The sequence below is a fragment of the Lethenteron reissneri genome, chromosome 10 (assembly GCF_015708825.2).
Source record: "Lethenteron reissneri isolate LAM-NWPU_2019-01 chromosome 10, ASM1570882v1, whole genome shotgun sequence".
Lineage (NCBI taxonomy): Eukaryota > Metazoa > Chordata > Hyperoartia > Petromyzontiformes > Petromyzontidae > Lethenteron > Lethenteron reissneri.
The window spans coordinates 1,358,476-1,375,737 of record NC_083788.1 but is presented as its reverse complement, the minus strand read 5'-3'; the positions used below and the strand labels follow the sequence as shown (position 1 = coordinate 1,375,737).

Here is a 17,262-nt window from a genome sequence, read left to right as displayed (position 1 = left end):
GCTGCAGATGATAAAATATTGAATTGTATGTCCACTCAATTGAAGCGGTGGTAGCACGACCTAGTGCCATCGTGGTCAGCGGAGGCCAGCGTGACCCAGCGTGACCCAGCGCAGGCCAGGGCCAGCGCAGGCCAGGACCAGCGCGACCCAGCGTTAACGTGGCCAGCGCCAGCGCTTGTCGCAGAGGTTCGAATCCACAGCGGCCATGCCGAGTCGGTGATTGCATGCCTAAAGGTTTCGGATGCACCAGGAAACCTCGGCACGACGCAGAATATTTGGCGATGCTGCGTTTTCAGTGGTGCACCAGTACGTTTAGCGAACTCGTCAACAATCCTGCCTTACAAGAAAAAATTATGTAATTTGGTCACTGGCCCCATGAGGCACATTGTGTGCTATCACCGGCCATTTCCCAGAACATTGCCTATATATATTTTAAGACCACAGTGTTAAGCTGTGGATCTACTTACTAAATTTTACCAAGTAAAGGCCAATTGAGCTAGTTTTTTTAAAGCAAACTGGCCACATAACTCAACAAATTGGCTTATGTGGAAATGTACATCAGCCAATTACTCGAAACACGTGTTGATTCTAAATGAGAGAGACGTGCAAACTCCAAATATACAGCAGGCGTCAGGGTTGGGATCGAACCCACGATCTCCCGTCTACCAGGTGAGGTAGTTCACATGTCCTAGCCACCACTGCATCCCAATTGTTGAAACTAATGCCACCAACTTGAAAAACAGAAGGCACCTTGAGAGGTCGGGGAAAATAGGGAAAGTTGTTTAATTCACAGAATTCCACCCAATATATTCACCAAGGACAAAATGACAGTTACCACCATTCCATTATCCGGCGCTGTGGAGGGGTGGATCCAGATTAAACAAGGAAAATGCAAGACGTGCATATTAAATTCGCAAATGTATTGTTTCCGTAGAACGGAGGCAGGTGGGGTGACCACGTAGAGTGCCCTCTTTGCATTGCTCATTAAAGGAATTGGTTTACTCTGGAATCTTAATTTAGCTCGACCCTTGACAAGCGAGGATCGGCTATTAAGCCAGCGAACACGTGAAGCATTTTATTTTTTCCTCAATCCACAAGCCAGATAATGCACCGAGGGATATTCGAGAGTTGCTGTAAGCACCGAGGGATATTCGAGAGTTGCTGCAAGCACCGAACACGACTTGAGTGGATGTTTCCCTGGCCGATGTCTCCTGGTGGTGCCGCTCTTTCACGGACTTCCCACAACCTCGGAGAATTTCCGGGGGGTGTACTTCCCCTCCTGGATCAGCTTATCCCTCTGCTGGAGGATCGCTTTCATCCGCTCGATCTGGAGGCGACACAAGGAAAACGACGCAAAGCGTGTCACGTGTGCACGGGTGAGAGGAGACAGTGGATCACTAAGAGATTTGGGGAAACTCCCAAAACACACTGCTGGACTGACATGCGCTGTTACCTACCGGGTGACGACCTACAGAACACGTGTCCGCGCATCCACCTGTGTGGTTCTTTTGAGTGCTTGCGTTATGTGGAACTAATTTCGGACCGTACGAAACCAACCCCGCTAATCGGAGGTACGAGGGAGACAAAGGCGGCCGGGCGTGGTGCTGGCCACCCAAGCCCCCCCCCTCCTCCCCTCATGCCACAGTGCCAACCTTCATAGGTGCTGCTCGCTAACAGCACTAGGCTCAAACAGTCTGTAGAAGACTACGGGGGATCTGAGTGGGTGAGGCTGTTGGGAGTGACTGCGAGTGAGTGTAGTTGGGTCAGCATGAGGTTTCGAGAGTGAATCGACGAGTGCAGGCGAGTGTTGGGTGAGAGAGAGAGGGAGCTGTGGTGGCTCGGAGATGTTAACTACCTCGCTGAGTATACAGGAGGTCGTGGGTTCGATCCCAACCCTGACTCCTGTATATTTGGAGATTGCATGTTCTCCCTGTGGTTGTGTGGATTTTTCTCCGGTTTTTCCCTCACCATTTAGAATCAACGTCACGCGTTTAAGAGTATTTGGCTGCTGCTAAGAAATTTCCACTACTTTGTTGAACTATCATTGTGATAACCAGGTCGCTTCTGGGCCTTGACTGGTAAAATAATGAAAAATAGTTTAACACGTCGACTTTTTGGGACCAATATCCTTAAGAGATTTTTGGGTCAGATCGTGTGAATGTGTCGTTAAACCCGCTAGCACCTGACAGCCACATCGCAAGGTTTGTCATGTGGACAAAATGTGCCCAATTCGTTCCTTGTTCACACCGGTGTGTTAGAGAGTAAACCCACTACATCTACAATGGTTTACTCTCCAACACACCAGCAGTGTGTTTGAGAGTAAACCCACTACATCTACAATGGTTTACTCTCCAACACACCAGCAGTGTGTTTGAGAGTAAACCCACTACATCTACAATGGTTTACTCCAACACACCAGCAGTGTGTTTGAGAGTAAACCCACTACATCTACAATGGTTTACTCCAACACACCACCAGTGTGTTGGAGAGTAAACCCACTACATCTACAATGGTTTACTCCAACACACCAGCAGTGTGTTTGAGAGTAAACCCACTACATCGACAATGGTTTACTCTCCAACACACCAGCAGTGTGTTTGAGAGTAAACCCACTACATCTACAATGGTTTACTCTCCAACACACCAGCAGTGTGTTTGAGAGTAAACCCACTACATCGACAATGGTTTACTCTCCAACACACCAGCAGTGTGTTGGAGAGTAAACCCACTACATCTACAATGGTTTACTCTCCAACACACCAGCAGTGTGTTTGAGAGTAAACCCACTACATCTACAATGGTTTACTCTCCAACACACCAGCAGTGTGTTGGAGAGTAAACCCACTACATCTACAATGGTTTACTCCAACACACCAGCAGTGTGTTTGAGAGTAAACCCACTACATCTACAATGGTTTACTCCAACACACCAGCAGTGTGTTTGAGAGTAAACCCACTACATCTACAATGGTTTACTCTCCAACACACCAGCAGTGTGTTTGAGAGTAAACCCACTACATCTACAATGGTTTACTCCAACACACCACCAGTGTGTTTGAGAGTAAACCCACTACATCTACAATGGTTTACTCTCCAACACACCAGCAGTGTGTTTGAGAGTAAACCCACTACATCTACAATGGTTTACTCTCCAACACACCAGCAGTGTGTTTGAGAGTAAACCCACTACATCTACAATGGTTTACTCCAACACACCAGCAGTGTGTTTGAGAGTAAACCCACTACATCGACAATGGTTTACTCTCCAACACACCAGCAGTGTGTTTGAGAGTAAACCCACTACATCTACAATGGTTTACTCTCCAACACACCAGCAGTGTGTTTGAGAGTAAACCCACTACATCTACAATGGTTTACTCTCCAACACACCAGCAGTGTGTTGGAGAGTAAACCCACTACATCTACAATGGTTTACTCTCCAACACACCAGCAGTGTGTTTGAGAGTAAACCCACTACATCTACAATGGTTTACTCTCCAACACACCAGCAGTGTGTTGGAGAGTAAACCCACTACATCTACAATGGTTTACTCCAACACACCAGCAGTGTGTTTGAGAGTAAACCCACTACATCTACAATGGTTTACTCCAACACACCAGCAGTGTGTTTGAGAGTAAACCCACTACATCTACAATGGTTTACTCTCCAACACACCAGCAGTGTGTTTGAGAGTAAACCCACTACATCTACAATGGTTTACTCCAACACACCACCAGTGTGTTTGAGAGTAAACCCACTACATCTACAATGGTTTACTCTCCAACACACCAGCAGTGTGTTTGAGAGTAAACCCACTACATCTACAATGGTTTACTCTCCAACACACCAGCAGTGTGTTTGAGAGTAAACCCACTACATCTACAATGGTTTACTCCAACACACCAGCAGTGTGTTTGAGAGTAAACCCACTACATCTACAATGGTTTACTCTCCAACACACCAGCAGTGTGTTTGAGAGTAAACCCACTACATCTACAATGGTTTACTCTCCAACACACCAGCAGTGTGTTTGAGAGTAAACCCACTACATCTACAATGGTTTACTCTCCAACACACCAGCAGTGTGTTGGAGAGTAAACCCACTACATCTACAATGGTTTACTCCAACACACCAGCAGTGTGTTTGAGAGTAAACCCACTACATCTACAATGGTTTACTCCAACACACCAGCAGTGTGTTTGAGAGTAAACCCACTACATCTACAATGGTTTACTCTCCAACACACCAGCAGTGTGTTTGAGAGTAAACCCACTACATCTACAATGGTTTACTCCAACACACCACCAGTGTGTTTGAGAGTAAACCCACTACATCTACAATGGTTTACTCTCCAACACACCAGCAGTGTGTTTGAGAGTAAACCCACTACATCTACAATGGTTTACTCTCCAACACACCAGCAGTGTGTTTGAGAGTAAACCCACTACATCTACAATGGTTTACTCCAACACACCAGCAGTGTGTTTGAGAGTAAACCCACTACATCTACAATGGTTTACTCTCCAACACACCAGCAGTGTGTTTGAGAGTAAACCCACTACATCTACAATGGTTTACTCTCCAACACACCAGCAGTGTGTTTGAGAGTAAACCCACTACATCTACAATGGTTTACTCCAACACACCAGCAGTGTGTTTGAGAGTAAACCCACTACATCTACAATGGTTTACTCCAACACACCGGTGTGAACTAGTAACTAATCGGCACGTTTTGTTTACGTGACAAACCTTATTAAATTGGCTGTTGAGTGAACGACACATTTACGTGGTCTAACCTAAAAAAACCTCTTATGGATAATGAAAAATAGATGAATAAGAGGTTTTAGAAGATGAGTGAGTACGAGCGGGCGGGCTTTGCACGCCCGCGCGGTCGCCACCCTGCCACCCTGCCACCCACCCTGCCGCCCACCCACCATCTTGGCCTTGAACAGGCACTCCTTGTAGTCCTCGATCTCGTGCTGGCACTCTCTGCTGGCGCGCACCGTGCCCAGGCCGTGCGAGCAGTCGATCACCTCCTGCTCGTAGAGGTGGCAGCGGCCGGCGCGCCGCGCCATGTTGTCCTTGGAGCGCACCGTGAAGAGCTGGTCAAACTCCACGCCCAGCCACGCCTTCACGTCGAGGAACGGCATCGTGGCTTCCTAGCCCAGAGATCGTGAGGGGGAGAGATGCGAGCTCACAATGTCAGAAGCTTGCGATGACGAGGGGATGGTCACAGTTGCACGTGCACACAGAGCGATTAAACAAAATTTTTGCTTACCAGGTAAGGCCCCACTGAGCTATGTGGCTCGTTTTTTCAGAAGCAACTGATAGCTCAACGAAGTTGCGGCCTATAACGTGAACATTTATAACAGCCAAATACTTAACGCGTGTTCATTTTAAATGAGGGAAAAAATCGGAGAAAAATCCAAGCGACCACGGGAGAGAACAAGAAAACTTGAAATATACAGCAGGCGTCAGGGTTGGGATCGAACCCACCACCTCCTGCATACCTGGCGAGGGAGTTAACATCTCGCCACCGCTGTCGGGTTACTGAATGCAGAACGCAACCGTGTCCCTGGGAGGAACCGCTCGAAAACAATAGTAGCTGACTGCAGCCCAGCCGACATTTACACAGCACGTCCCACTGCATGGGTGGCCCCTCCCACTACCTGGGTGGCCCCTCCCACTACCTGGGTGGCCCCTCCCACTGTTTGTGACCCCTCCCCCTATTCAGGTGACCCACTGCTCAGGTAGCCCCATCTGCCCGAGGTCGGCATGAGGCCAGAATATTTAGTTTGGCAATTGGGAGGTGGGGAGGGGTCGTAGAGAACCAGCAGCGTGAGTGAGCATCACAGAGAGCATGAGACGCCGACTGATTGACGCATGCGAGTGGAGGGCAGAGGAACGAGAGACCACAAGACATGCATCGAGGGGGTGACGAGAAGAGCGAGGTGCATGAACGTACGATAAACTTACTCCGCACCGCACGTCGCCACCCGTGCTAGTCGGAGGTATGGAAACATTTATTCCCGCGCAAAGTGTTCGCGTGGGAGCAGGCGAGAGGGGAGATGGAGCGAGGATTTGGTGGAGCGTGAGAGAGAGCGAAGGTGCGAGGCAGGCAGGAGAGAGAGCGATATTGGAGGGATCAAGGAATGAGAGGTGAGGGTGTGATTCGAGCAAGGATGATGAGAGGCAGGAGAGCGATGGGTTCAGAGGGAACTCCGAAGTCAAATCTGTGAATGACGACAACACCAATTACAGCAGAGCCTTGAGTGCAGCGAGAATACACAAACAGAATGAGCAACACGCAAAGGTGTGCAGCAGTGCATGAAGACATGCTGTCGGCCTTATGCAGACCACCAACCTCAACAGAACTGCGTTGCCATTCTCGACCACCAACTCAAGACACTGAGATAACGTGGCCAACCAACATCAATGGCTGTACTGATGAGTCCTAATGAGGGTGAAACCAAGAATTGTAGATACAATTCGTGCTTGATTTTTTTTTGGATCGTATCGCGCGCGTGCAACGCCAGTGCGTGTTGGACACTACTCCAATCTGACGGCCAACAGAGATGAAACCGTTGTCACGTGAACAATCGAGTACCAGCATCCTATTTATCGTCTGATGACCCAATAATAACACATTGGTACGTTTGTGAGAGGGGGTGGTTGTGAGAGAGGGGTGAGTGAGGTGAGCGTAAGAGTGGTGAGGGAGATGTGAGTGAGGTGAGGGAGATGTGAGTGAGGTGAGAGGGAGGTGAGGTGAGAGGGAGGTGAGGTGAGGTGAGAGGGGTGAGGTGAGGTGAGAGGGGTGAGGGGAGGGGTGAGGTGAGAGGGAGGTGAGGTGAGGGGTGAGATGAGAGGGGTGAGGTGAGGTGAGGGTCAGGCGAGGACGGGATGATTTCGTCTGCCGCTTCATTGACTCGATCGTGTTCGCTCCCCACTTCTCTCCGACCGCGAATTACCCCGTTGTTCTCGTGCTGGGTGCACTGCGCCTGGTCTGTGTGTCCACGCTCTATTGTTAATGTTTTGTTCTTTAAGCATAATCGTCGTCGTCGTGGCGAGTATGTTTGGCTGCACCGCTGACGCGTTCTGTTCCGTTGTTGCCGATTCCTCCGCACGGATCGCTCCAATGTCGCTGTGATTTTGCTCTCAGCTCAACTACGTTTTTTTTATTCACCAGGTAAGGCCCACTGAGCAATGTCGCTCTTCTTCAGAAGCACCACAGATCCCCCTTGCAAACTCGCTCGGCCAATTGGCTAAATAGGACTACGTCAGAATTAAACATTGATGCGGGGTGGGGTGAGGTGAGCGAGGTGAGGGTGGAGTGTGTTGAGAGTGGTGAGGTGAGGGGCTGGTAACCCCTCCACCTGGCACTTTTTTTTTTCTACAAAGCACCACGGTGGAAAGGGGTCGTCCATAAATGACGTCACGCGATTTTGGACGATTTTTTTACCCCCCCCCCCCTCGTCACACGGCGTCACAAAAGTCAGACCCCCCCCCTCAAATATGACGTCACAAAGCTCTGCCCGCCCCCCTAAAAAAATAAACACGCTTCAAATCGCTTTAAACTATTGTCATTGTAGTGCGTATTTAATGTGGCGCTGCACTCTGATGTTGTAGGAGAAAACATTTATTAAAACGTCAATTTAATTAAGTAGAACGTGATAATTGGTTTTTACCCTTTTATCTGGCAACAAAACTGACACCTTTTTTACGAGGAGTCATGTTTGCATAGACCACAATACCTGCAGTTATAATGCAAACAAAAAACATAACTCTGATAATGTATGCACTGTCCTTGGAGTTGATTGGTCCACACCCGAGACAGCTTTCCTTAGAGCCTAGTCTCACATGGTGTTGGACCAGATGACGCCAAAAGGCGCACAACTCAAAGACAATGCACCATCAGAGTATGAGAGCTCGGGGTAAGAATTTACACCATTGGTACCTCATTTTTCAGTCAAAAATATAATTGTTTTTTTACCCTTTTATCTGGCAACAAAACTGATACCTTTTTTTACGAGGAGTCATGTTTGCATAGACCACAATACCAGACCACAATACCCGAGACAGCTTAAGCTGTCAGCTTAAGCTGTCACGGGTGTGGACCAATCAACTTCAAGGACAGTGCATACATTATCAGAGTTATGTTTTTTGTTTGCATTATGACTGCAGGTATTGTGGTCTATACAAACATGACTCCTCGTAAAAAAAAGGTGTCAGTTTTGTTGCCAGATAAAAGGGTAAAAAACAATTATCATATTTTTGACTGGCAAATGAGGTACCAATGTTGTAAGTAGAACGTGTTGTCGATATTTATTTAAAGTTGCGCATTTTAATGTGACGTCACATTTCTCAACCCCCCCCCCCCCCCCGGTCACACATCGTCACAAATGTCTGACCCCCCCCCCCCTCTAGGTGCGTGACGTCATTTATGGACGGCCCCAAACACATAATTAAGGGCCTTCAAACTGGTGCGAGGGCCCAGGAGTCGGAGCCACTCCCTGTTCACCTTGGGGTGCTGCTCCAGGGATGCCCTCTGGCTACCACGTTATTTAACATCATTTTTGACCACGTAGTTCGAGAAGCTTGCCATGGCTGTACCGGAGGAATTACCATCTGGCACCGATACAATGGGGGGCTGATCGATGTCCGGTTGGGGTCGAGGGGTGGCTCTCTATTGGTTAACCATGCTATGTATGCCGATGATCTGATGATTGCTGCTCACTCAGAGGAGGAGTTGAAGGCGCTGCTGCTGAAGCTGGAGCATGTCACTAAGAGGTGGGGCCTTACCATCAGCCCCACCAAAACTAAGCACCTGCCTGGGTATTTTGTGCCACCAAACACTCCACCACCTCAGCTCCCTATTGGTGACGGAGCAGTTGTGGAGAGAGTGGAGAGTTTCCCATACCTGGGCAGTGTGCTCATGACCGGTTCCGGTTTAACAGCAGAGGTCTCACTCCGAATCAGTCAAGCAGCATTATCTTTTCATCGGCTGCGTAACGCTGTGTGGAAGCTACCTGGTCTGTCGCTCCGCACGAAGCTTCGGGTCTTCTCGGCCACAGTCATTCCCTCCCTTCTCTATGCCTGTGAAACGTGGACCCGTCTAATGGAACATCTGCGCCGGTTATAAACATTCAGGCTGGCATGCCTACAATCCATCCTGGGATGGATGGGTTTAACCATGCTGGATTGTGTTAGGAGCTCACAAATCTTTGAAAGATCTGGACACATTCCCATCAGTGAGCTCCTCCGGCAGGCAAGGCTGCGTTGGCCGGGTCATATTGCCCACATGCCCAGCCACCGCATGCCCAAGCAGCTTCTGTTTGGCCGCATAGCACGGGATGGAGAAGAGATGGAGTGATGTGGTACAAGAGGATATGGAGCTGAGTGGACTTGGCAATGACTGGTACCAGCGGTGTCAAGATCGGCCTCTGTGGAGGAGGCTCGTGAAGGACGCTATTGGGCAGTTGGAGGCAGTCGCCCTCCAACAACAACGGAGGGCGGAGGAGCGACGCTCACAACAACGAGCGGAGCGCCGGGCGGATAGAATGCAGCAAGTTGTTACAGCTGGTGGTGGTGTATCTACCGGTCATCTTGGTTAGCCAACCCATTGCACCTGCTGAGTCTGTCCCGAGACCTCCTGGCAGCGAGGCCTTTGACACTTCACGTGGCCTCAAAGTGCACCTGACCTGGCACAGGCGCCGTGGTGACGTCACCGTCACTTGGTGGCGAATGGCCGGGTGATTGAGGTTAGGGCGAGGTGAGAGGGGTGAGGTGTGGTGAGGGTGAGGTGAGGTGTGGTGAGGGTGAATGCGGTTAGAGGGGTGAGGTCAGGGGAGTAGGTTGAGTGTGAAGGGTGAGGGTGAGTGAGGTGAGTGTGGTGAGGGCGAGAGTGGGTGAGTGAGGGAGAGGTGAGTGTGATGAAGGTGAGTGAGGTGAGGATGAGTGAGGTGAGTGTGATGAGGGTGAGTGTGGAGAGGGAGGTGATGGTGAATGAGGTGAGTGTGAGGGTGGTGAGCGTGAGTGAGGTGAGTGTGGTGAGCGTGAGTGAGGTGATTATGAGAGTGGTGGGTGAGGTGAGTATGAGTGTGCTGAGTGTGAGTGAGTGAGATGGTGGTGAGTGAGGGGAGGGTGAGTGAGAGGGTGGTGATGGTAAGTGTAAGTGAGTGTGAGTGAGGGTGGTGAGGGAGGGTGAGTATGGTGAGTATGGTGAGTGTGGTGAGTGTGGTGAGGGTGAGAGTGTGCTGAGTGTGCTGAGTGAGTGTGAGTGTGGTGAGTGAGGTGAGGGTGAGTGAGGGTGAGTGTGAGGGTGGTGATGGTAAGTGTAAGTGAGTGAGGGTGAAGAGGGTGAGTGTGAGGGTGGTGAGTGTGAGTGAGGGTGGTAAGGGTGAGTGTGTGCTGAGTGAGTGAGAGTGTGCTGAGTGAGTGAGAGGGTGAGTGAGGGTGAGTGTGAGGGTGGTGAGTGTGAGTGAGGGTGGTAAGGGTGAGTGAGTGTGTGCTGAGTGAGAGTGTGCTGAGTGAGTGAGAGGGTGGTGAGTGCGCTGAGTGTGAGGGTGAGTGTGAGGGTGGTGAGTGTGAGGGTGGTGAGTGTGAGGGTGGTGAGTGTGAGGGTGGTGAGTGTGAGGGTGGTGAGGGTGAGTGTGTGCTGAGTGAGTGAGTGTGTGCTGAGTGAGTGAGAGTGTGCTGAGTGTGAGTGAGGGTGGTGTGCTGAGTGTGCTGAGTGAGAGGGTGGTGAGTGTGCTGAGGTTGAGTGTGGTGATTGTGAGTATGGTGAGTGTGGTGAGGGTGAGTGTGATGGTGGTGAGGCTGAGTGGTGAGGGTGAGTGTGTGCTGAGTGGTGAGTGAGTGTGCTGAGTGTGAGTGAGGTGAGTGTGGTGAGGGTGAGTGAGTAAGTGAGTGTGAGTGAGTGGTGAGTGTGTGCTGAGTGAGTGTGAGAGTGGTGAGTGAGGGTGAGTGAGTGTAAGGGTGAGTGTGTGCTGAGTGTGAGAGTGGTGAGTGTGAGTGAGTGAGGGTGAGTGAGTGTGAGGGTGAGTGTGTGCTGAGTGTGAGAGTGGTTAGGGTGAGTGAGGGTGAGTGAGGTGAGTGTGAGTCAGTGTGGTGGGGGTGAGTCAGTGTGGTGAGGGTGAGTCAGTGTGGTGAGGGTGAGTGAGTGAGGGTGAGTCAGTGTGGTGAGGGTGAGTCAGTGTGGTGAGGGTGAGTGAGTGAGGGTGAGTGAGTGAGGGTGAGTGAGTGAGGGTGAGTGAGTGAGGGTGAGTGAGGGTGAGGATGGTGAGTGTGGTGAGGGTGAGTGAGTGAGGGTGAGTCAGTGTGGTGAGGGTGAGTCAGTGTGGTAAGGGTGAGTGAGTGAGGGTGAGTGAGTGAGGGTGAGTGAGTGAGGGTGAGTGAGTGAGGGTGAGGATGGTGAGTGAGGGTGAGTGTGAGGGTGAGTGAGTGTGAGTGAGGGTGAGTGAGTGAGGGTGAGTGAGTGAGTGAAGGTGAGTGAGGGTGAGGGTGAGTGAGTGAGGGTGAGTGAGTGAGGGTGAGGATGGTGAGTGAGTGAGGGTGAGTGAGTGTGGTGAGGGTAAGTGAGTGAGGGTGAGTGTGAGTGTGAGGATGGTGAGTGAGGGTGAGTGAGTCACACGTGGTGAGGGTGAGTGAGTGAGGGTGAGGGTGAGGATGGTGAGTGAGTGAGGGTGAGGATGGTGAGTGAGGGTGAGTGAGTGAGTGAGGGTGAGTGAGTGAGGGTGAGTCAGTGAGTGAGGGTGAGTGTGAGGGTGAGTGAGGGTGAGGATGGTGAGTGAGGGTGAGTGAGTGAGGGTGAGTGAGTGAGGGTGAGTGAGGGTGAGGATGGTGAATGAGTGTGAGTGAGGGTGAGTGTGAGGGTGAGTGAGGGTGAGTCAGTGTGGTGAGGGTGAGTGAGTGAGGGTGAGTGAGGGTGAGTGAGGGTGAGTGAGGGTGAGGGTGGTGAGTGTGCTGGGTGCTCTGCACGCTCACCGGAGCTCGCGTCCTTGAAGCCGCTGTTCGACGTGACCCCTGACCCCACTGTCTGCCGTAAAGCACCACGCAGATCCCATTCACGACGGCGCTTTACGACCTTGCGGCTTTCCGCAGAGCACGTCACTAAAATCGATTCCATCGAGCATCGATTGGCTTAGTCTGTGATTCCAGAATCGATTCCTACTCGCGCTAAACTTCTAATTTGCAAAAATATCATTGTTAAACTCATTAACTCTCATCCCATTGTTAAACTCATCAACGGTTATCCCATTGTTCCACTCATTAACTCCCATACCATTGTTAAACTCATTAACGCCCATCCCATTGTTCCACTCATTAACGGTTATCCCATTGTTAAACTCAGCGCCCATCCCATTGTTAAACTCAGTAACTCCCATCCCATTGTTCCACTCATTAACTCCCATACCATTGCTAAATTCATTAACTCCCATCCCATTGTTCCACTCATTAACGGTTATCCCATTGTTAAACTCAGTAACGCCCATCCCATTGTTCCACTCATTAACGGTTATCCCATTGTTCCACTCATTAACTCCCATACCATTGTTAAACTCATTAACTCCCATACCATTGTTAAACTCATTAACTCCCATACCATTGTTCCACTCATTAACTCCCATACCAGTGTTAAACTCATTAACGCCCATCCCATTGTTCCACTCATTAACGGTTATCCCATTGTTAAACTCATTAACTCTCATACCATTGTTAAACGAATGAACTATCATCCCATTGTTAAACTCATTAACTCTCATCCCATTGTTAAACTCATTAACTACAGAAATTATTTTTTGGTTCTTTCGGTGAAGTCACGCAGAAAGAAGATAAATTAAATAATAGAACACGACGTTTCGATTGCAACACAAGCAATCATCATCAGGTACGAACAGGGGCGGTTTCTTCATTAGGGCGATTGGGCGACGCACCACCAATTTCATTCAACCACAGAGTTACGCTCGCCGTTACTGTGCCTCTGGATATAGTCCAATCAGCGTCATGTCATGTTCTGTGGAGTACCGCCTCTTTTTGGGCGATTTCACTCCGGCTGAGAATCGCCCAGAGTGTTCCCATAGACTTACATTCAAAGATGTTTTTTTTCTCTATGGCTTCCGGAAGGGCTCGCACTAACGTGCTTACGTCATCATACGTAAGCACGTTTCTGTCAACAATATTATTTGTCGCCACCTAGTGGAATCTTTCATAAAAGAAACTGAGTGGATTGTAATAATAGTGAGTATAGAAACAAACAAGATGTATTGTAAGAGTCACTTTATTTTTCATTAATATTAAAGAAGTGAAGTTGCCTTTACATGCTTAAGCTGTTAATTTATCCATTGCATGGGTGGACCTTATCCTTATCAATCATCCAGACATTTGTCCCCCCTGAGAGATTTTGCAGGAGCCGCCACTGGGTACGAATGAATGAGAAACAAACCTAGTAAACTTAGAAATACAATACAACACAGAGAGTCGGCTAGCACCCTACCTGGTTGATTAAAGTTCTTCCAAAGAGTGCGCAAATTGAGAGAGAGACAAAACACGGAGACACATCGTTTCGTCTCTCTCTCAAATGTAGCACTCCTTTCTCTGGTGTAGGCCAATCAGTTTCAAAGACACTGCCATTTATCATTATCAGAGCATGGTTTTTTTCCGCATGTTGCCCGCAAGTACTGCGTGTGTTTAATGCAGTACGTGATTCCTTGCAAAAGGCATCTATTTGGTGTTTGAGCATTTTACCTCCTGTTTTATTTCCAGAAAGGGGAAAATATATTCTTATCTTTCATACTTTGGTACTGGCTAAAAAGGTCCCGTGATATCACACATGCGTGTGTGTGTGAGTGTGTGCGTTCTAGATAATACTCGACGTCGCATCTTCCTGTGCCCCGCACGGGACCATCTGTGACAAAAAGATCTTCATAGCTCATCGTATTCCTCCTGCAGTGATACATACATATTCAGATTCTGATTAATTCGTTGATTCCAATGGAGAAGAATTCACACGCCCCCCACCACCCAACCCCCAAATTCCGGCTGGAGGTGTCAGAATCGGAATCAGTATTTATGCCTCCAATAGGAGGAATCCGATGAGCTATAAAGTTCTTTATAGCAGATGTCCAGTAGGAGGGATGGAGGGAGTGTGTCACAGGCGGGGGGAGGCGGCCAGGAATAGCCGATGCCTCGCGCCCAGATTTAGAATGATTTAGTTTTTTGTGAATGGGCGAGGAAGCAGTCGCCGGGATCAGAATCTTTTATCGATTTTTAAAAAAAATGATTTGGACTGCAGCAGCAGCAGCAGGAGGGAATCCGATGAGCTAAGAGGCTCGTTATTTGTCTCAGATGTCCAGTAAGGGGGGGGGGGGGGGGCACGGGATTCGTGTTACACCACCGACAACAGCAACAGCAACACACAAACTACAGGAGCGCGAATTACGAGGTAATGGAGAGGTAAGCAAGTCAGTCAAAGTGGACGTCGTCTTTGAGCAGGTAAGGCCCGGTGAGATGACAGCTTCTCTCTCGTGTCCGACGCGTGGGACCCAGGCAACAAAAAAAACAAAGATCCCCCATGTAGCCTGTAACAAACCGTAGGGGCAAGTGCTGATAGCGAGTAGGAGCGCCTATGAAGGACTGCACGGCACACGATGGCGGTGGGTGGCCAGCAACACGCCCGGCCGCCTTTGTCTTCCCAGTGGCGATGTTTACTGCACACCGCTCAACCACCACCACCACCATCACCCACTCCAGAGCCAGCCCCTTCCCTCTACAGCCCCTCACCTCCATCCCTCCACTCCACCCTCACCACTCCACCCTCACCACCCTCAACTCCACCCTCACCACCCTCCACTCCACCCTCACCACCCCCCACTCCACCCTCACCACCCTCCACTCCACCCTCACCACCCTCCACTCCACCCTCACCACCCTCCACTCCACCCTCACCACCACCACCATCCCTCCACTCCACCCTCACCACCCCTCCCTCCACCCTCACCACCCTCCACTCCACCCTCACCACCACCACCCTCACCACCCCCCACTCCACCCTCACCACCCTCCACTCCACCCTCACCACCCCCCACTCCACCCTCACCACTCTCCACTCCACCCTCACCACTCACCACTCCACCTTCACCATCCTCCACTCTACCCTCACCACCCTCCACACCACCCTCACCACCCTCCACTCCACCCTCACCACCCTCCACTCCACCCTCACCACCCTCCCCACCACCCTCACCACCCTCCACTCCACCCTCACCACCCTCCACTCCACCGTCACCACTCACCACTCCACCCTCACCACCCTCCACTCCACCCTCACCACCATCCACTCCACCCTCACCACCCTCCCTCCACCCTCACCACCCTCCACTCCACCCTCACCACCACCCCCACCACCCTCACCACCCTCCACTCCACCCTCACCACCCTCCACTCCACCCTCACCACCCTCCACTCCACCCTCAACACCCTCACCACTCCACCCTCACCACCACCCCTCACCACCATCCACTCCACCCTCACCACCCTCCACTCCACCCTCACCTCCACCACCCTCACCGCCCTCCACTCCACCCTCACCACCACCCCTACCCACCCTCACCACCCTCCACTCCACCCTCACCACCACCCTCACCACCCTCCACTCTACCCTCACCACCACCACCATCCCTCCACTCCACCCTCACCACCCCCCACTCCACCCTCACCACCCCCCCATACCACCCTCACCACCACCCCTACCCCACCCCCACCACCCCTACCCCTCCGTGACCCCTACGACCGCGGCGCGAGCGTGCGGCCTGAGCCATATTCGGGAGCCGTGGAAGGTTCCATGGCACAGGATCCCTCCCCACCCCCCACGATGCCCAACGCGGAGCGCCTCGCAACCTCGCCCAGATTTTCCGCTCAGCGCCGGAGCGACACGTCCCGTTCGATCTTTTTTAGTTCATCACCGGGACGTCCTAAATCTCTCCACAATCTCCCTCTCTCCAGACCCCTCTCGATCTCTCCACGTCTCTGGATCTCTCTGGATGTCGCCACGTCTCTGACTCTCTCTCTCTCTCCATAGCTTCAGCCAGCTCTCTATATTTACACCCCCAGTCCGCTGTATCCCCCTCTCTCTGCGGCGTTTCGTCTCATCTCGAAGCACACGTGAAGAGTGTTTGGCTGCTTGCTGCACATGTCCACGTGCTGATTATGCCAATTCGTTGGGCCATCATCTGTGACGGACTGGTCCCTGCTGAAGAAGAGTTACGCAGCAGTAGCTCAGTGGGGCCCTTGCCTGGTAGAATAAAACTCGTGTCGTAGTTTAGTTTGAGCTGCCTCCAACCTCTTCATCTCCAACCTCCTCGCCTCCATCTCGCTCTCTCTCCATCTCGCTCGTCTCCTGCCGCTGTCACCCCCTGCCCTCTGTGGCACCACGAGAGTCGCGAGCCGCGACCCTCCGCTCCGCCGGAGGAGTCCGGGGCGGGTGGCGGAGCCTCTCTCAGCCCTCAAGGAGATCCTCTCAAGCTCCGACAAAGTCCTCCTCCTCCTCCTCGTGCCCCTCGTCCATGGCCCAGCCCGGGCCCCGGCGGCCCAACCCGGCCGAGCGGAGCGCCGAGGCAGCGGAGAACGGCGGCGGCGGTGGTGGAGGTGGTGGCGGTGGTGGTGGTGGAGTTGGTGGTGGTGGTGGTGGAGGTGGTGGTGGTGGTGGAGGTGGTGGAGGTGGTGGTGGCTGCTGCCGCCTGTTCCAGCGCTCCGACTCGATGGCAGCGCGCTCCGTGCAACTCATCGAAGTCCTCGACAAACTCGAGCACCGGTACGGGTGGGGGGGGGGTGTGGGGGGGGGGTGTGTGGGGGTGTGTGTGGGGGGGTGGGGGGTGTGTGTGTGGGGGGGGACACACGCCAAGCGGCCAGCAGCAAACAGCACTGCTCAAGACGCAGGAGGGGGGAGTTGGGGGCGCTAAGGTGGCCGAGATGTTGACTCCCTCGCCTGGTGGACAGGAGGCCGTGGGTTCGATCGCGACCCTGATTCTTGCTGTATATTTGGGGTCTGCGTGTGTCTCTATCTCTCTGCCCGTGGTCGCGTGGATTTGTCTCCACGTCCTCCGGGTTTTCACCTCCACGTTCAGAATCGCTATGAATGTCCACGCGAGAAACCACTTCGTTGAGCCACCATCCGTGATGGCTTCTGAAAGAGAGCTACGCCGCTCAGTGGCGCCTTACCTGGCGAGGTAACACAACGCGGGGGGTTATTTATTTATTAAAGTTT

General features: G+C 51.6%; 2 protein-coding genes across 2 annotated transcripts in view; one reads left to right on the top strand and one right to left on the bottom strand.

Moving 5' to 3' along the window:
• Positions 1 to 759: 759 nt before the first annotated feature.
• Positions 760 to 12,099, bottom strand: NDUFS5 (NADH:ubiquinone oxidoreductase subunit S5). The gene is made up of 3 exons (XM_061549196.1): positions 11,985 to 12,099; positions 4,937 to 5,161; positions 760 to 1,327 (listed from the first exon to the last, which is right to left on the bottom strand). The coding sequence occupies exons 2-3, from the start codon at positions 5,150 to 5,152 to the stop codon at positions 1,229 to 1,231; spliced, it is 315 nt and encodes a 104-aa protein (XP_061405180.1). The 5' UTR covers positions 5,153 to 5,161; positions 11,985 to 12,099; the 3' UTR covers positions 760 to 1,228.
• Positions 12,100 to 16,738: 4,639 nt separating this feature from the next.
• LOC133340793 (uncharacterized) overlaps positions 16,739 to 17,262 on the top strand; it is an 18,631-nt gene continuing 18,107 nt past the window's right edge. The window contains exon 1 of the mRNA XM_061549192.1: positions 16,739 to 16,809. Coding sequence (XP_061405176.1) covers positions 16,757 to 16,809 — 53 coding nt within the window. The 5' untranslated portion in view covers positions 16,739 to 16,756. The remainder of the gene's footprint in view (positions 16,810 to 17,262) is intronic.

Bases quoted from the DNA above. Each gene is read 5' to 3' on its own strand.
- NDUFS5 (XM_061549196.1), bottom strand. From the start codon at position 5,152: ATGCCGTTCCTCGACGTGAAGGCGTGGCTGGGCGTGGAGTTTGACCAG. The intron at 1,328-4,936 runs GTGGGTGGGCGG...TGTCGCCTCCAG, and splicing joins GCCTGTTCAAGGCCAAGATG to ATCGAGCGGATGAAAGCGAT.